This window comes from Cucurbita moschata, unplaced genomic scaffold (assembly GCF_002738365.1).
Source record: "Cucurbita moschata cultivar Rifu unplaced genomic scaffold, Cmos_1.0 Cmo_Scf00002, whole genome shotgun sequence".
NCBI lineage: Eukaryota > Viridiplantae > Streptophyta > Magnoliopsida > Cucurbitales > Cucurbitaceae > Cucurbita > Cucurbita moschata.
The window spans coordinates 3,127,795-3,147,495 of NW_019268518.1; the positions used below are offsets into that span (position 1 = coordinate 3,127,795).

At 33.3% G+C, this 19,701-nt stretch overlaps 3 protein-coding genes across 4 annotated transcripts in view; all 3 read left to right on the forward strand.

Annotated features, from left to right (window-relative positions):
* LOC111455199 (40S ribosomal protein S27-2) overlaps nucleotides 1-1,339 on the forward strand; it is a 1,749-nt gene extending 410 nt beyond the window's left edge. Inside the window, exons 2-4 of the mRNA XM_023096772.1 lie at nucleotides 563-664; nucleotides 844-872; nucleotides 983-1,339. Of these exons, the coding sequence (XP_022952540.1) occupies nucleotides 563-664; nucleotides 844-872; nucleotides 983-1,109 (258 nt within the window). The 3' untranslated portion in view covers nucleotides 1,110-1,339. The remainder of the gene's footprint in view (nucleotides 1-562; nucleotides 665-843; nucleotides 873-982) is intronic.
* A 5,455-nt stretch (nucleotides 1,340-6,794) lies between these two features.
* Nucleotides 6,795-7,550, forward strand: LOC111463929 (ethylene-responsive transcription factor LEP-like). Its single transcript, XM_023107901.1, has one exon. It carries the CDS (start codon nucleotides 6,819-6,821, stop codon nucleotides 7,497-7,499), a length of 681 nt encoding a protein of 226 aa, XP_022963669.1. The 5' UTR covers nucleotides 6,795-6,818; the 3' UTR covers nucleotides 7,500-7,550.
* Nucleotides 7,551-8,557: 1,007 nt separating this feature from the next.
* On the forward strand, nucleotides 8,558-19,274 carry LOC111458673 (ATP-dependent DNA helicase At3g02060, chloroplastic). Of its 2 annotated transcripts, XM_023101450.1 has the most exons (15): nucleotides 8,744-9,348; nucleotides 9,685-9,910; nucleotides 10,830-11,075; nucleotides 11,369-11,503; nucleotides 11,604-11,728; nucleotides 12,258-12,397; nucleotides 14,677-14,747; nucleotides 15,275-15,436; nucleotides 15,768-15,854; nucleotides 15,996-16,169; nucleotides 16,560-16,604; nucleotides 17,223-17,579; nucleotides 18,452-18,713; nucleotides 18,749-18,824; nucleotides 18,899-19,274. In XM_023101450.1, exons 1-13 carry the CDS (start codon nucleotides 8,744-8,746, stop codon nucleotides 18,551-18,553), a joined length of 2,475 nt encoding a protein of 824 aa, XP_022957218.1. In that variant the 3' UTR covers nucleotides 18,554-18,713; nucleotides 18,749-18,824; nucleotides 18,899-19,274. The 2 variants fall into 2 exon arrangements, with proteins under 2 accessions (XP_022957227.1, XP_022957218.1); XM_023101459.1 differs by having other exon boundaries at nucleotides 8,558-9,348; nucleotides 18,452-18,824.
* Nucleotides 19,275-19,701: the final 427 nt, after the last annotated feature.

Here is a 19,701-nt window from a genome sequence, read left to right on the forward strand (position 1 = left end):
TTTTTTTTTTTTTTTTTTTTGTTATTTTTCAGATTTGTTCTGTCGTATTTAGAATTCTTTGGGTTTTGCGAACGAAAAATGCATTAAGATTATAGAAAGATGTGTTTCATAATATGAGCGGAGAACGCTAAGAAATGTTTATCGAGATAGTGTAAAAAATATTTTTCATTCCGCTACTCTGATGTACTGAATTCTATGAAATTCGTTTATTTTTTAAATTTTCGGGGGTTTTATTTTTATCTGATGTCCTCAAGTTATTTGGAATAGATTTCTTTGTATAACTGGTGTCCGTTGAATGGAATCTTGCTCTCGTGTTTGTAAATAGTTTCATATTTCTGTAGTGTACACATCACGTATGTCCTTAACAAACTTCTGCTACTTGAACGTCTCTTTCATGATTTTTTTTTTTTTTTTTATATAAAACCCGCAAGTCGAGTATTAAAGTCATATTAATGCATGTTCGAACTATTGGTATTAGCCAAGTGTAATGATAAAAAATACTGCTTTGGATTCTCAAATTGGAGTTGATCAACTTGGATTTTTTTTTTTTTTTTGACAATAGGTTCTCCAAAACGATATTGATTTGCTGAATCCTCCTGCTGAGCTTGAGAAGAGGAAACACAAGCTCAAGCGTCTTGTGCAGTCGCCCAATTCCTTCTTCATGGTATACCTTTGATTTTATTTCAATTCCATACCATTATTTCTATGCCCATTTACTTTTTTTTTTCTCGGGAAGGCGCTTATTTGAAGCATACACATGCCAACCTGTTAACATTTCTGCTATTTCCTTGAATTATATGTTGTTCTGACAAGTTTTGCCTTTCATTGTGTATCGGCTTGAAGGACGTTAAGTGCCAGGGATGCTTTAACATGTAAGTGCCTTCCTTTTCATTAGTTAGTCTTACTCTGCAAATTTTCTGGATTCTGATCGAAGATATTGTGTTGAACCCGTCTGATTGTAGTTTTCTTTGATGATATGCAGTACCACTGTCTTTAGCCACTCTCAAACTGTTGTGGTATGCGGGAACTGCCAGACCGTCTTGTGCCAACCAACTGGAGGGCGTGCTAGACTCACCGAAGGGTGTTCTTTCAGGAGAAAGGGCGATTGATTGATTGATGATGAAGATGATGAGGTTCCTTGTTTCTTTTTGATGGAAGAAGACGCTGTCTCTGTTTTGATCATGGTATATTTATTTTTCTTGTACGGTACCAGACTTGATTGTGCTCTCACTCTCCTCAATAGATTATATTTGGCTTTTTAGAGTTATGGCTTTGTTTAAAAGAAGAATTTTATGTACCGAACTGTTAGTTTCATTTAGTAAAGTTTAGATTTCTTTCATCTGTTCTCTCATTTTGCTTCATTTAGTGAATGCCCATGATTTTATGACATGCATTCATCGATGATATCATTACTCATCTGGTTTTGGATTATTAATTTAATTATATGTAATTTGTATCATACTATTTTTATTTCAATGACATGTTCTTAGTGATAAGTGTCGTTTGTTGGAGAAAAAATGGTGCTGCGAGCTGTAAAATTATCCTTCTTTTCCTTTTCTTTTTTTCACGAACAGATCATTTAATTTTGAGGCTTCCTTGTTAGTTTCTCTACTGAATTCTCATCATTATTTTATTTTATATTTATTTTGTCTGTTTAAATTGTTTATTTTAGTTCAACTGTGACGAAGCTGGGCTTTGTTATATATAAATAATGGTACAGAAGGATGATTTTATGTGGTGCATGTAGTGAATTACTTTGTCTTGCAGTGATTCGAAGTTTTAGAACTCAAAAATTGGTTGTATTTAATCTTTTTTTTTTTTTTTGAAAGGACTTTTTTTACCATGAAAATCTCCAATGAGAACTTATTTTTTTACCAGCTGCATGTTGATATAAGCCAATGGTAGCATCAATTGCAGGCCAATTTGTGTTTGTTGTAGAAAGTGGCATGAACGATTGTTGCAACTATTTCCTCCTAAATTTTGACCTTTCGCATCAGAGCCTCCTGCGATTTGGTGGACTCAACTGTTTTCCAACCCTTGATGCAATTCATTTTGTTGACGATTCTTAGTCAAAGAGTCATCTCACTGTCGTTCTTATTGGATTTTGATTTGTACTCAGTCTACACGAATAACATTAGCCTCGTCAACATGTTACTGGACTATCGAATCAACCCGACTATTGTGAAAGTCAGAGAGGATTTTATCTATGAGGAACAAGAATGAAAGAATTTGAATCTCCGACTTTAATAATAAAAATAATATTAAAGATAATTTATAATTTTAATTCAAGCTTGCCCGCATAATTGGAGAAAAAAAAAATTGTAAAAGGAGAATGAATCTTAGTAAATAAATAAATTATTTTAAAATCCTTTTAAAGAAACATTTTAAAATATCTTAGAAAAAATTTCATCTATTTAAGGTACATTTAAAATAATAATAATAATAATAAGATATACAAATAAATACTTCAAGAAAGAATGTCTAAACTATAAGATGCGTGAAACATTCTTGAGATCTTATTGGATTGGTGGAGGTGGTGGAGATATAGGGTCGGAGACGAGAATAAGGGTGATAATCCACTTTATTTAAAATAAGGTTTGTATCGGTGAATAAGGATATGGGAATGAGTTTGTTCGAATAAAAATATACATGAAATTCAATCGTGATAGGCACTACCCTAGTGATTTTTTTTTTTTTTTTTTTTTTTTTTTTTTAATAGTACTTTTTATGGTGTTTGGGTAAGATATTATAAAAATGTGTGTAATTAAGTATAGAGCACACATGGGATGCTATAGCTACTAATTAGCTATTCAAAATCCCTTGTAAAAAATTGCACCATAGTGAGTGTCATCAACCACATTACTCTTTATTATATACTTCAATTAAATCTCTTTTATATTTCTTCTATCAAAATAATAATAAATTTCTTTTTACATTTTTATATATTTAATACTTTCCTCAATAAAATATTTCCAAATAATAATAAAACAATCTTACATTTTACCTTTCATTTCGTCCTTAAATTTCAAAATACTATATTTTTACGTCCCATTTTTAGGTTATAATTTCCCTTGTCTTTAAATTTCAAAATATTATATTTTTATGCTTCAGGTTATAGTTTCCATTTCGTCTATACATTTCAAAATATTATATTTTTACAATTAATTTTCAAGTTAGAGTTTCTCGTTCATTCTTAAGTTTCAAAATATTACATTTTTAAGTTGATTTTTGCGCTATAGTTTCTATCTTGTCCTTAGATTTCAAAATATTATATTTTTACGTCTTATTTTCAGACTATAGATTCCATTTTGTCTTTAAATTTTAAAATATTATATTTTTATGTTTGATTTTTATATTTTTACTTTTTATTTTTGAATTTTGTTTCTATTTAGTCTCCAAAATAAATTTCAAATTTTCTTTCCCTCGATCACATTTTTTCTCCCTTAATTCTCTTAATTTTATGTCCCGTAAATTTATTATCAACAAATTTCAATATTTACAAACGACAAAGGACTAAATTGCAAAATATCAATTCACAAGGACCAAATTGAAAACATAATCATTTAAAGTTTCTAATCCATCCTCAAAATTCGTAAAAATTAAGTATAAAATTGAAATTATTTTATCTTAAACGAAATTTTATTATCGATGAGCTTCAATATTCACGAACAAAGAAAGGACTAAATTATAAAATATCAATAGACAAGGACTAAATTGAAAATATAAAAAAGATGAAGGAGCAAAGCATAAAAAGGAGATTTGTTATGGTGAAAAGAAAGTAATGGTAATTTGAAGTTAAATATTATATTTGAGTAATGGCTATGAAGGTCTACTCATCGTTTTCTTAAAAAGGAACCCTTTTGTCTCTATATACGTCTTTTTTCCTTCATTCACATGCAACCCATCCAAATAGAACCCCAAATAATAATTAATTAATTAATTAATTAAAAATAAAGTAATTATTTTTAATTTCAAAGTAATTATACATTTATTCGATTCAACTAATAAAAAAAAAAAAAAAAAAAAAAACCGACCCTTTGAGATTCTTCGTTTTTTCAAACAAAACGAATAGAAATAGAATCAAACTGTTACCCGAAATGCGATATTCTTCATTGTCCCGACTATTCATAGAACGTGAGAAACAGATGAATAATTATCTGATTCTCCAAGATTTTCTAGAAAACTGTATCTGATCCATTCGTTTTTTTTTTTCCTCTGATAGATGGTCTGGATTTCGTATGGGTTCGAAACATGTTGAGATGTCGACAGGAAATCATTAATTGTTGAAAAATAAAAAAAAAAAGTTTCTTTTATCGAGACCACCGATAAATAAATAAAATAATAAATATATTCGAGCTGATTATATACTTAATAGTTATAAAATTTTCTTTTTTAATCTTTATTTAATTAAGATTATTGTTAAAAAAAACGAGTTATTTAATTATGTGCATTATCCAATTTAATTTTATGCAAATTTTGATTTTCATTAAATTAACAAATCTATAAAAAAAAAAATTTAACATTATTTTTAGAGTTAAAATTAATAAAAATCGAATATAGCGTAAAAATTAAAAGTTTAGACATCTCAACTACGCTAAAATTTGGGCGTAAAAATATTTATTTTAAATTTTAAAATAATTTTTTATATTATACGTGTTGAGAATCATGGATCTCTACAAGGGTATGATATTGTCCACTTTAAGCATAAATTCTCGTGATTTTGCTTAGTATTCATTAATTATAAACCTAGATCATTTCTTAGAACTAATAATTCAAAAAACGCCCATTTATATTATTTTTTCACAAAATTTAAATAATTAAAATGTTCCAATAACTAATAATAATTCAAAAAATTAAAAAAAAAAGGAAAAAAATAAAAAATAAAAAATAAAATTAGCATCGAAGTAAGAGAAGGAGGTGCGTGGAGCATATGATTGCTGAATTTATTTGGCTTTTGTCCATCAGTCAAATTTGAAGCACATGAATGCATGCTTACCCCTAAACTTTATATTATAATTATTATTATTATTTATTTTAATACACCTAACTCAAGCACCTACTTTTAATTATATTATTATTCACCTATTTCATTTTATAATATGATAGCTAAACTTTGTCATTGCTTATAAGTCACATTATAATATGCTAAAACTTTGATAACATGTCGTATTTTTTAAAAAAAATACTTAGGTATATATATTGTATCTTAGGGTCTCCCATACATAATTTTTATACCTACCTCTATGTTAGCCTCCCCTGAAGATTTAATGGATAATTTAAGTTATATATATATATATATATATATATATATATATATATATATACGCGCTTAAAAAAAAGTGACAATAACTCCCTCTCTCTCTATTATTATTTTGTGTAAATTTAACTCGAGAGCTCCCGACATGGAGTTTTTTGATTTTTTACAGAGTGGTTACAGGTTTGCCAGAAACGCTTGCAGCTTCCCGTCAAAATCTTCGAGTAAGAAGTAGGTAGATATAAATAGTCGATAGCAGCAATCGAGCGTTGACAAAAAACTATAAAAACTTTTTGAACGGGGATCAAATATGACGTTAATAATACTTATTAACTTGTTTGTGTTGAATTCAAATAAATAAAAATTTTATAGTTGCGTAAGTTGTAAGATTATTAATTTTAAAAATATTTTTCTTTATTATATTATATATATAATAATTTTTTATTATTTATTCTCAAACCCTTTTTAAATAAAAATATTAATTTAATATTTGAAAATAAAATAAATGGCGAATGAAGAATTGTGAGCCTTGAAAGTGTAGTCAAAAGTGTGAACAAAGGGTGTAATGTGTTCAAGGGCTCCGGAGAAAGGAGTCGAGCCTCAATTAATGGGAGACTATTCGAGAGCTCTATAAGCCTCAAGGGAGACTTATAGTGTACTATTAGTATCTGTCCCAAGCTTCGAAACTTGTTTTTCTATCAATTTTTAGCATATGCCATAAACTCCGAAACCCGTCTTCTATCAGTTATGAGTATTTGTCCCGAGCTTCGAAACTCGAGTTTCTATCAATTTTTAGTATATGCCATAAACTTCGAAACCCGTCTTCTATCAGTTATGAGTATTTGTCTCGAGCTTCGAAACTCGAGTTTCTATCAATTTTTAGTATATGCCATAAACTCCGAAACCCGTCCTCATATCAATTATATTAGTTATGAGTATTTGTCTCGAGCTTCAAAACTCGTTTTTCTATCAATTTTTAGTATATGCCATAAACTCTGAAACCCGTCTTCATATCAATTATCAGTATCTGTCCCAAGCTTCGAAACTCGCGTTTCTATCAATTTTTAGTATATGCCATAAAATTCGAAATCCGTCTTCATATCAGTTATATCAGTTTTCAGTATCTGTCCCGAGCTTCGAAACTCGTTTTTCTATCAATTTTTAGTATATGCCATAAATTTAGAAACCCGTCTTCATATTAGTTATCAGGATTTGTCCCGAGCTTCAAAACTCGTGTTTCTATCAATTTTTAGTATATGCCATAAACTATGAAATCCGTATTCATATCAATTATATCAGTTATCAGTATTTGTCTCGAGCTTCGAAACTTTTTTTTCTATCAATTTTTAGTGTATGCCATAAACTCTGAAACCCGTCGTTATCTCGGTTATCCCGTATTTGTCGTGAGCCGTGGACATCTCTACCCCTACCAACGTTAGGTAGAAAATACATACAAAAAGAAGCAAAGCATTGGCATCTTACGCTTATATAAACCCTCACACACACGCAAGCTAACTTCAGTTCATACTAAAACAGAGCTTCTCTGCTTCTTCTTCTTCACAAAATGAGTCCATCGCCGTCAAAACCCAAGAGAAAGCAGCAGCAGCCGCCGCCGGAAACGACGCCCCACCGTTTCCTCGGAGTCCGACGGCGGCCATGGGGCCGATACGCCGCCGAGATCAGGGACCCTTCCACCAAAGAGCGTCACTGGCTCGGAACCTTCGACACCGCCGAGGAGGCCGCAGTCGCTTACGACTGCGCCGCCCGCTCCCTCCGCGGCTCCCTCGCTCGTACCAACTTCCTCTACTCCGATTCTCTCCCTCCTCCGCCGCCGCCTCCCTCCGCCGCCCTCCCTCCCAATCAAGCTCCTCTGCTTCTGCCTACTCCACCGCCTCATTTCCACCAAATCCCCCCTTCCAGAGACTCGCCGCCAAGCCTCTTCTCCGTCGACGGAGACGGCGGCGCTGAACTCCCGCCGTTTCCTCCCGCGATTTCGTCGGAATCAGAGAATTACAATTACAATTACAATTACAATTACAATTATAATCAGGGTTTAATGGAATTGCAGAACTCTGGATTTGAATATTTCAATCAGTCTCCGACTGAAATCGGATCGTGTTTCGGATTCGATTCGAGCAGCGAGTACGTGCATGGCCCGATCTTCAGCTCAATGCCGGCGGTTTCCGACGCCGGCGCCGGCGAGTTTCCGTCTCCGGCGGCTAATTTCTATTTCCCTCAGTCTTGAGTAATTATTATCATATTATAAATTAGAATAATATATATTTTATGTAATGTAATGCATGCGGATAGTTTGACTTTATCCTCTCAATTTAATTTTAATATATATATATAAGTATTCGCACTTTATTTAACCTTTCTTTTACTATTACCTTTATACTTTCAATAAATTTAATAAATAATCTTAAATTAAAAAATAAATAAATTATTCTTACGGTTAATTTGGAATAAAAATAGTTAATATTCTATTTTATATTTTTTAATTTTTTTTAAAATACTCTTAAAATTTTAAAATATTTCGTTAATATATTTTAATTTAAAAAGATTTAAAAAATACTTTTACTATCAGCATTGCGTTTAAAAATTACTCATAAAATGTTAAAGTAACATTAACGCCCGTTAAATTTTTTTCTATTGTTAAGATATGAACCAACTTTCCATCGACATGTCATAAATTATCTATGTTTTAATGTTATTTTCAGAATTTACGAATATTTTGAAACGTCAAATTAACCGTAAAATTATTCAAGTTCGAATCTATTTTTGAAGTTTTTTTTAGTTGAAGGGTATAAATGAAATTTTAAAAAATTTAAGAATATTTTTGGATTTTTTTTTTGAAGTTAAAATAATATTTTTTAAACTTTTTAAAATTTTAGAATATTTTTTAAACAATGCACAATTTTTTTTTTTATTAATTTAGCAAAAATAAAATAAAGATAAATGCATGAAATCGGTAATTAAATGAATTTTTTAAAACGGACAAAGCATATAATTTATTAATTTTGTATTAAACATATGGTTATTATTCACTAAAAGCATATAATAAATTTTCATATAATAAAAATATATTAAAGTATATAAGTTGCAATATAAGACTTTAATGTATAATTTAATGAAATTGAAAGACCATAAAAAAATAATATTTGTTCAAAATTATTTTAAAATTTTACTTTAAACGATTTTGTTAAAAAATAAAAAATCTATTAAATGGTCTGACCCGACCCGACCCGACCCGGGTTATAAATATCTACAGAAAATTTGGTTGGCTTGCTTCCACGTACAAAACCCTTCCAAAACCTCCACGTTTATATTATCCGTCTCTCTCTGTAAATTTCTCCCATTCACAAAGCTTTCTTCCAGTCCTTCAATGGTGGAATTTCCATCTCCATTATCTTCTTCACTCGATTTTCCACCACCTGCATAACAGTACCTCAATTCTCGTCTTTAATTGTCTCTTAGGTTATTCCTTTAATGGCTCTACTTTTACCCACAGCAGACGTTTCTTCCTCCAGACCGCTAGTCGCCTTCAGACTTGGCTCATTTCCCAAGCTATGGGGTCTCTTCAACCGCAACTGTAATTTACGGCATTTTTCCAAGCGATGTGTGTCGATAACTAATGTCGTCTATGCTGAAGATGTTATGGTTCCTGGTGCGGCTAAATCGGCGAGGCGGAGAGAGCAAATTGAGCTCGAGCATGACTCTATTACGGTTCTCAATGAGAGAATTCGGCGGTTTCATGTAAAGAGGGAGTCTTCGAAAACGGCTATGGATGCCGAGGAGGCGGACCGGTATATTCAGATGGTGAAGGAGCAGCAGCAAAGGGGCTTACAGAAGTTGAAGGGGAATAGGCAAAAGAAAGAGAGCGATGGTTATGATTATAAGGTTGATCCTTATACGCTTCGTTCTGGGGATTACGTTGTGCATAAGAAGGTCGGTATTGGCCGGTTCGTTGGAATTAAATTTGATGTTCAGAAGGGTTCTACGGAGCCTACTGAGTATGTGTTCATTGAGTATGCCGATGGGATGGCGAAGCTTTCTGTTAAGCAGGCGTCCCGGATGCTATATCGCTATAGTCTGTACGTTTGTCCATTCATTTACCCGCTTATGCATTCTGTTCACGGTGAACTTTCGTAGAATTATTCGTTACATTCATTGAATTGTTCAATGTTGGCCGTCATTTGGTGGCACATGCTAATTCATAATAGCAGACAAGAATGAGTTTAAACTCAAGAATATATTGTGAATGAATTGCCCTTAAAAGGGGTAAGAAAATTATTCTGAGCAGTCGTTTGGAACTATGGTAACTAGTCTACCTGGAGTTGAGGTTATACGAACAAATTCATTACTTGCTTTGTTATGTTTCTATTTACATATCCATGTTTCATTTATTTCATACTTTATTACATTTTCAGACCAAATGAAAACAAAAGGCCTCGTACATTGAGCAAATTAAATGACACTACCACATGGGAAAAGAGAAAGACCAAGGGAAAGATTGCAATTCAGAAGATGGTTGTTGATTTGATGGAACTGTATCTTCATAGGTTGAAACAGAGAAGGCCTCCCTACCCGAAGTGTTCGGCTATGGAGGAATTTGCTGCTCAGTTTTCTTACACGCCTACAGTGGACCAAAAGGAGGTACTTTCACTCAAAGGCTTCTGCCCTTTCATTCCTTGGATAGGGAGGGTAGAGGTTTCTTGGAATTTATTCAACTCCCATAAGGGAGCCTAACGAATCCAAAGTTTCATGTATGGTTTCGAATTGAAATTTTACATATGTATATTTACGTTCCCATCAGCCTCAATTGACATTTTTCCTTGAACTATAAGTTTTATTTCAGTTGAATAAAAAGTTTAAGTTTCAATAATGTTATCAAACTTATCCATTATTTTGAGCAAGTTCTTAATCTTAGAGTTGTTTTGAGGAAGGATTGGTACCATGACATTGTACATTAGGATACCTAGACATTTAACATGGAATTGTAGGAATTTATTTAAAACAGTGTAACCGGTCAAAATTCGTTATCACTACATCAGTATTATCTTTCTTTGAACACAACAATCAAATATTATTTACCACATCGTCTTACCATTTATTTTGGGAGGAATGACTAGGGATTCTTTGAAAACAATCAGTCAGTTATAGGGACGAAACTAAAAACTAGCCTAGATTTTAGAGATGGAATCAATATTTTCGTCTTTCCCATTTGTTTGACTTCTTGAAGTCGTTCCAGATGTCTAAATGTGGGTCTGTATCGATTGCTTATGTTTTACTGTTTGTACCAGTGCATACTAAATCATCTTCTATTCATTAGAACATGATATACTTTTGCTGCTCTAGTTCATTTATATCTGCAATGGCAAGCATAATAAGTTTCGTTAGTATGCGTTTGTATATTTATAACTCTACCAATTCATCTTTATATTAGCCATTAGATGTTTCCAAATTATTGTTATATTACTTTAAAGACCTAGATCCCTACTTGTGTTTTTCGAAGTTTCAGTGGATATGCATATTCTACTCTCTTCTTCTTGTAACATATCTTTTATTTATGCAGGCTTTCAGAGATGTTGAGAAAGATTTGACAGAGAGGGAAACTCCGATGGATCGTTTAATTTGTGGGGATGTTGGCTTCGGTAAAACTGAGGTTGCACTGCGTGCAATCTTCTATGTAGTCTCAGCAGGAAAGCAAGCTATGGTTCTAGCACCAACGATAGTCCTTGCCAAACAGCATTTTGAAGTTATCACACACAGATTTTCTTCATTTCCTGATGTCCAGATTGGATTATTGAGCAGGTTTCAGGTACAGTTAGATAAGCCTTAATTATGGGAAGACACCAGCATATAAATTCTGGTAAAACGGCAAGGAATAAGTTCTAAGTCACATGGACACAGTCAATATAAAGTACTTTGAGTTTCTTCATTCGTTTGGTGCATGTAGGCTTGCCTTAAATTATATTCTTAAATAGTTTGTTTTGTAGCTGACTCGACATGAATGCAACCGCTTAATCTTACTTTTATTCTGTTATGCGAACTCACTCTAAAACAGTATAACTGTTGAATGTCTAAGCTAACTATAGACATTACGATATGCAGACAAAATCAGAGAAAGATAAGCATCTAGAAATGATCAAAGAAGGCCAATTGAACATTGTTGTTGGGACTCACTCACTCCTTGGAGATCGTGTTGTGTATAGTAATTTAGGGCTTCTAGTTGTTGATGAGGAACAGGTTTTTTTTATTATTTTTTATTTTTTATTTTTTTGGTATTAATCTTCCTGGTCTGGTGTAAGAGTAACTTACTTTCCTTCTGTTTCTTTTGTCTTTCCAGAGGTTTGGTGTCAAACAGAAGGAGAAAATTGCTTCTTTTAAAACTTCAATTGATGTTCTTACTCTCTCCGCAACACCGATACCGCGGACCCTGTATTTAGCATTGACTGGATTTCGCGATGCTAGGTAATTGAATCAACGCCTGTAATTCATGAGTGAAGATACTGTTTGGATTTGTTGATTCGTAATTATTCTGGTATCCCTTTCTACTTTGTTACATAAGCTAGGGAAGCACAACCATATTATTGTAACATTTGACTCAACAGAAGATTGAGGAATATTTGATATCTTTTGAAAATGAAGTCAGTTAGTCAGAATCCTCAATAACCAGAAGTCAGTGATTGTTTGTGTTTTATCCAACATAAATCGTGGTACTTTTTTCTTCAAAATATGATCTGGTACATTTATGTGTTAAGTACTAATTTTGGTCATAAACATACTAGAAATTAGAAGTAAGTCATCTAATTTTGTTCCATGATACTGTTTGGATTTGTTGATCCAATTAAGTTACTATTAATATTTTCACATTCCTTGGCATCAACTTTTTGTTCCTACTGATCTTTCTGTTTCAACCATTTATTTCACTAGACTTATGGAGACTTTTCTCTAATATGAATTTTTGGGTCTAAATCACCGCTATCTTTCCATGCTTTAGCTTGATTACAACTCCTCCACCGGAAAGAGTTCCAATAAAGACCCATCTCTCATCATTCAGTAAAGAAAAAGTGAATTCGGCTATTAAGTATGAGCTGGAACGTGGAGGCCAAGTCTTTTATGTTTTTCCTCGAATTAAAGGTACTGCATTAACACTTTTTTTAAGATTTAAATTGTACTGTACGCTCAACTCTTAAGAACTGCTTTTATTTATCCATTCCTTCATGGCGCTACTTTTTAACTATGTGTATATGTGCATACGTTCTGGTTACAAACAGTTTTCATTGATACTAAGAAGGGAGAATGGGAAAATAAGATCCAGACAAGCCAATTAGAGAACTTTTTTGCTCCTTTGCCTGCCTAGGAGGCTCTCTTTCACCCCGATTTTGTAGTTCCTCTTTTCTATTATTTTTAACTGGCTTTAATCATGGATGGAGAATACCTACAAAAATGTTTATAAGGTTTTCCAAGAGTATGGCAACGTACAACCCCCCAAAAAGTGATCATAACTCTTATCATTTCCTTTGAAAGGATGGCTGCTGTGAATTTAATTGATGACACTATAAAGAAACATCATTTGCACAGAAATTAGTCCAAGGTATATATGCAGCATCTCCAAATTGGTGATTGCCATTTCCGCCTTGCTCTGATTGCATATGGATCTCCTGACTGTCAGGCAATATTTGGGTTCTTAATTTTGTCAGCAATCTTAATTGGATCTAAGTTCAAATACTTCTAAAAAAAATTTCTTTTCCAATTAGCCTTGCAGAGAAAAAGAAGGGAAGAGGCTTTTGATCGTTGTGATATCATGGAACAAGGATTTATAAGTAAACTAACACATCTCCAAAGCCTATCGTTTATGGTTGCGCATAAGATTAGGAGAAAAGTTCTGTATCTACTTAGCCAAAGAAATCAATTATTTTGTTTTTCATGCCTTAGATTCCTCCTAAAACGAAAATCCTGTAATGTCACTTCAATATCTGGACAATCGCAAATATTTCTGAATTTTCATTTCAAATGAGTTCTTTCTGATAGGGAGATAGCTGAGTTGACATCTTTATCCATTTTACATGATACTTTTGTTTCCTCGAGTTTTAGAGAGAACAGAGTTTGGACACTTGAGTCTTCTAACGTGGTCTCTTGCAAGTTTCTCTCTTTAGCCTTGTTCCCCATGTCAATCTGTGTTAGTCCCCTTTCTTCTTCCCTAGAAGGACAAATTTATGAGAATCCGTGCCACAACCTCTTCTCAATTGCTAAGATTTTGGTTTATATTCATAGTATATACTACTAAAACCTAGTGACTTGCTACTTCGTGTAGCAACTAGACACTGATAAAAGGAATTACGATTGTAAAAAACCTTTGGGAGCATTTGATGGGTGGTGCACCATTTAGTTCAATACTCAACAGAGCAAAATAATTTAAGCAGGCAAGGAACTTTGGCTTAAGGGTGGTTTACAAGTAGGGGACCTCTAGCACATTGTATATTGTTTGTTGGGATTTAGTCTCTAAATAACCTTTCTTAGTTTTTTCTCTTTAGTTTCCAAACCAAGAGTGCATCAAGGACACTTGAAATTATCTCCTCATTAGTATTTAGATTCTCTACTGCAAATTGATTTGCTGGTGAACTGGTGGGGTTTTTACGTGATGAAGATTAAGAGTTCAAATGTCCTGCGGTTGGCATGAATTATCCAAAGGAGAGTCTAATTAATGTTGGAGAATTGAGCTCAAATGAACACAACCAACTACACTAGAGGGATCCATCCAATACTTTCATTTTGAGGTTAGAGGTTCTTTTGACCTCTCACCAAGTTTAGAGGTCTGAATCCAGTAGTAATATGTAAGAAGATGTAATTTCTTCTTTCTACTTTGTAAACCATATGTACATTATTTGCGAGATCCTTTAATTAGCAAGCTAATTAAAATTTTAATCTGACCTATTAATTAGAAATCAAATGTAAGAAAAGGGCCACATACATACAAACAATATGTTAGTGAACCACAACAAATTAACATGAGTGAAGTGAATTCAATCATTTTCCCCCTCCAGATGATTCTGTAGACTCACGGTTCCCAGGAATTATTTAATTTTAAAAAAAGGTAAATAAAAGCGAAGCCCAAAGGAGGCTAGAAGAGTTGCAAAGTCCTCTTCAGTCTGTGGAAATATTGTAATTACTATTTCTATCATGAGAAGACCAAAAAGGAAAAAGTAGAAAAGTGATAATATCAAAATATTTTTTGATTGCTCCTTTCTGGATATAATCACCATCATGTAATTCCCAAAGTTGTTTTTCTTGATTGTGTTAAGTTGCATTTCTTATCATTGCGCTAACAATATGTACACTTCTTTCCTATTACATGCATTTATAAGAAATTCATGCAGCTTTATTTCCAGTTTGGTAATGCCATAATTGAACCACAGGACTCGAGGAAGTGAAGGATTTTCTTGAGGCGAGTTTTCCAGACATTGAAATAGGTCTTGCTCATGGAAAGGTATTTTGTGTCCCTTCGTCAATTATGTGAGGCCTTAGTGTTGAATTAGCCGCTATCTAATACAACTTGAGCTGCTTTAGCAATTGTTTCTAGCGTCAACTAAATTGACTGGTGAGTTAGAATATGTTTCAACAACAAAAAACGTGCTCTGCTTTAGTTCATTCAAGCTTAGGGAATTAATAAGTATGATGAATAAATTATTTTGTAGGACACTCTTTTTTAATTGCTGGATATTATTTTTTCATGGGAAAGACTCCTGGTTCGTTAAGATATTCAACTAGACCACTGCATATTGTTTTGTGGGCTTAAATTTTATCTATCGGTTTTTCATTATTGATTATGGAGAAGTACCTTTTCTGCAGTCAACCAGTCATCCAAAGCCTCATTTAAGGTCTAAGGCTATCATGCTAAAAATATTATCAAACAAAACCTAGTACCCGTCAGGAATTCTTTCGTGTTCAATCTTTGAAAATGTTGTAGCTCCATATTTTATTCTTTCATTTCACTTATATAACCATTATTTGCAGCAATACTCGAAGCAACTTGAAGAAACCATGGAAAATTTTGCGCTTGGTGCTATTAAGATTCTTATATGTACGAATATTGTTGAAAGTGGTCTGGATATTCAAAATGCAAACACCATCATTGTTCAGGATGTTCAACAATTTGGGTTAGCACAATTATACCAGGTCTTGCCTATTCCTTCTTTTATTTCATTTTTGTCCGTCTTTGAGGAGAACTATGTTCTTTTAAAATTAACATTTCAATCTTTGTTTGGAATGTATATTTTTAAATGGAGATCAAGAGATGATACTATTGAATGTTGCAAAGAGGAAAACTTGCTTTTAATGGGGTTTTTTCCAATGCCCCTTGGCGATGGATCAAAAAATTGAAATGGTCATATAATTATTCTGTTTGCTACCTTTTATCTTTATGAACGTTATAGTTATCTTTATTTTTTTTATTATTCTACTATCTTCTTTTACTCTTTCCCTTACGTTTCTCTCTAACATCTGATAGCTGCGTGGAAGGGTGGGCCGGGCAGACAAGGAAGCTCATGCGTACTTGTTTTACCCAGACAAGGCCCTGCTATCTGATCAAGCACTGGTTTGTAGTTTCATTTCCATCTCATCTTTGCCATTGTAAACAATGTGGATGTTCTACACCATAATAATCTATCCTGGGGAATATGATCTTGAAACTTTCGAATTCTTCTAGTGTTTATTGCTCTTCTTTATTATCATTTAGGAAAGGCTTGCCGCCCTTGAAGAATGCCGTGAACTTGGGCAAGGTTTCCAACTCGCCGAGAGAGACATGGGCATAAGAGGCTTTGGTACCATCTTCGGTGAGCAACAAAGTGGTGATGTTGGAAATGTGGGCATTGATCTCTTCTTTGAAATGCTTTTTGACAGCTTGTCTAAGGTTTGTAATGATTCACCATCTACTAGTTTATATTTTGAGAGGGCAGCAGTTGTGCTCATATGAATCTCACTTATCACATTAGCTTTGACTCTGTAGTCATCCTTTTTTGAAGTTTTTATTTACTCCATTCTGGCATGAAATAATGCAAAGTACTAATAATGCTTAAAATTTTTATTCGCTGAAGTGCTAACCTCGTTTCTAAAACCAAATGTTGATTTTCCTGTGTATTTTTCTTGTTGCCATTGTTTCTTCTTTCTGTTTCCTTTATCTTCTGCAGTAATGATGTGTGAGCACATGCAATCTACAGTTGATCAATTAGCTAACTTTTGAAGCATGGGTTGGTTGCTAATTTCTCTAATTCTGGATGGATTCTTTTCCTATGAGTTGCAGGTTGACGAACACAGGGTAGTCTCTGTCCCATACCAGTCAGTAAAGGTACTTTCTTGACTGGTGTTTGTTGAAAAAAAAGAAAAAGAAGTTTGACTATTGAATTTAAGGGTCTAAATAGTAACTACTTTTCATGGTTCTAAGTCAGCTTTCTTTTGTTGACAAAGAGAATTACAACATCTTTAACAAGCAAAAAACAACTTGACTGCTTTGTTTCTACTGAAATTCAGTTCAACATTGACTGCGTTGTGAAACACAACTTGTCTTCTAGAGATTGTAAGTAAAATTTGAAGTCAAAACTTGAAGGGGTTGGTTGTCAATTGAGGGAGTGAGAAGAGATAAAGACAAGTAATAATTGAGAAGCTTTTTTTTTTTAAACCAGAAACGGAGCTCTTCATTAAATAAATGAAACAAGACTAATGTTCAAAAGATACAAACTCCAATGAGGGAGTTGAAAAATAAACAGAGAAGAGATATAAAAAGTAATATTTTAGTTGTTTAGGCTTGTGTTTACTAGAAGGAAGGTTCAAGTTTTTCCAACTACCTGGGTATCTTGTTCTTCTAGTTAACTTCTTGCAGTTTCTTTCTGTATTTTCTTATTCACTATTAATATAATTCTCTAGTTTATATTTTAAATTGTGTCTGATTTTTATTGCTTTCTAACAGATTGATATAGATATTAATCCTCATTTGCCCTCTGAGTACATTAATTATTTGGAGAATCCCATGAAAATTATTAATGGAGCTGAAAAGGCGGCTGAGACAGACATCTGGGCTTTAATGCAATTTACTGAAAATTTGCGCCGTCAACATGGAAAAGAGCCTTACTCCATGGAGATTCTGCTGAAGAAGCTTTATGTGAGGAGAATGGCAGCGGATCTAGGAATTTATCGGATATATGCTTCAGGAAAGACCGTTTGCATGGAAACTAAAATGAATAAGAAAGTTTTCAAGTTGATATCTGAATCAATGGTATCAGAGGTGCATCGAAATTGTTTGACTTTTGAGGAACATCAGATCAAGGTGAGCATATAGAATATCTTGCTGTTCATTTCTTGATTTGTTAAAGTTTATTATTCTTGGTCTTGATCTTGATCTCTAGCCTTTTCTCCACCTGCTGTGAAATGCTTAAACATATGAAATGGAAAAAGTAAAAGGAAATTCTATATGGAAAAATATGAAAATTCTTGTTACTTTTTAGTCTACTTGTAACTTTTTCTTCGGAAGAATCAAAGAGAAAAAGAACAATGATCGGTCTTAGAGTTGACAAGGGCCTGAATCACTGGAATGGCTAAACACAGAAGGAAAAAGAACCAAAAGTCCTACCAAACACCCCAGTTATAACTTAGACCAAAAGTATCACGTGACCGAAGTACAACCGTAGGCAAAAGGGAGGTATTGAAATCTGCAGGGTATGATTATGAATGTACGTAAGGAGAAAAAAGAACTGAAGGGTAGCATATGAATGTAGGGAAGGAAAGTTCTTTTTTTATTGATTCAGTTTGATGAGAGAGCACATTTGCTGCATAATGGAATGTGAATTCTGTTTAGATCTTTGCTTTCGTTAGAGTGTGTTGAACTCTTAAATCCTTCCGCAAGGTATCTTCCCTTAATTAGAAACTACCTGGATTCCGTCCTTTTTCCTTTGTCCTATACATCATACGAAGTAAAAGTAAGCACCATTGTGTCAGCCATACCTTCTTTTTTGTGATACATTGTGTCAGCCATACTAAATAATCTATGCGCACAAAACTGAAAAACATTTGAACAATGCTGCTATTGCTGCGTAAGACTATAATATCTGCATTCGGTATCTAACCTATACAATACAAATTGGCATCTTACTGTTTTTCTTCTCTGTCGTTTCTCTCCCCCTTGCCTTTCACCTTTGGCAGGCTGGACTTCTCTTAGAGCTACCAAGAGAACAACTGCTAAATTGGATCTTTGAGTGCTTGGTGGAACTTCATGCTTCCCTCCCAGCCTTGATCAAATACTAGTTCTTACCACAGCAGGTTTCACAATGATTTTCTTAATCACAAGGCTGCTTCATGCATATAACGTCCATTAACCAGCCTTGTTATTTCAAAAGCCTGAAATTTAGACTTGGCCTCCGAGGTCTCTGAACACGAAAGCTTTTTACATGGAAAATCTCAAATCTTTGTGCATCAATCATGTCCTTATATGCTGCAATGCCAAGCAAAAGTATATTACATTTTGTTAGTAAGTTGGAACAAGCTGATGGATATCACTTTCGAGCATTGTTTCAAGGTAAGCCTGGAATAACTGAAAACTGTTCTTTCCCCTCAACTAGCCTCTTCTTTTAACTGTCTTTCTTATTGCAGGATACAAGCTGGAGTTATCTTTGCAGAATATATAGCAGTGCCCAGGATCTGCTGGTGTATACGACGTTATCGAGACTCCAAGAAGGCTACGACATCACTCAGGTTACAATTTGTTCTGCCCCTCATTGTTTGTATATCATATCCTTCAAATCTTGTTATCAAGTTTGATGAGAAGCACAGTTCTGTTTTTTTCTGATCTTAAAATTTACATGAGAAGAGGGTATGTTGTAAAGAAATTCCATGTTAATAAGTACAAAAAATTTAGGGAAGGGTTGAAGTAGGAACCAACAAGCATAGAGTTATTGAACATTTCAGAAGAAAATTGTGAGAAAAATGTTTTATATTATTATATCCACTTTTGATACCCTTTATTCCAGACTGCTGTGTGCTTCTCTTTATTCCATGCTCTATTTTCTGATACTAAATTTCTAAAATTAAGCTTGCTTTACCACAAACTTGATGCTCTTGTATGTTGAGAAATCTGAATCCCTAGATACTGATATACCAACTTGAGTTTTCCTTGTATTATTTACCCCTCAAATCCAATATGATGTCTCACCCTTTTTCTATGTCATATAAGCTAAACATTGACTTAATTACTCTTTGCTGCAATTCATTAATGAAAACCATGCATGACTGATGCCACTTAGATATGTGTCAACACTCGTGTAAAAACCGTTATTCCAAGATAACAGACATAACCAAAATTTTCGTAAGGTATTTTAGAAATAGAATTGATCTTATTTTCTTAAGGTTCCTTTTGATCCCATAGAAATGGACCTCTAGTTAGGTTTTTACCCAAA

Coding starts and splice junctions, on each gene's coding strand:
- LOC111463929 (XM_023107901.1), top strand. CDS start 6,819: ATGAGTCCATCGCCGTCAAAACCCAAGAGAAAGCAGCAGCAGCCGCCG.
- LOC111458673 (XM_023101459.1), top strand. CDS start 8,744: ATGGCTCTACTTTTACCCACAGCAGACGTTTCTTCCTCCAGACCGCTA. Junction 11,076..11,368: donor GATTATTGAGCAGGTTTCAG/GTACAGTTAGAT, acceptor TACGATATGCAG/ACAAAATCAGAGAAAGATAA. Junction 15,437..15,767: donor GGTTAGCACAATTATACCAG/GTCTTGCCTATT, acceptor AACATCTGATAG/CTGCGTGGAAGGGTGGGCCG.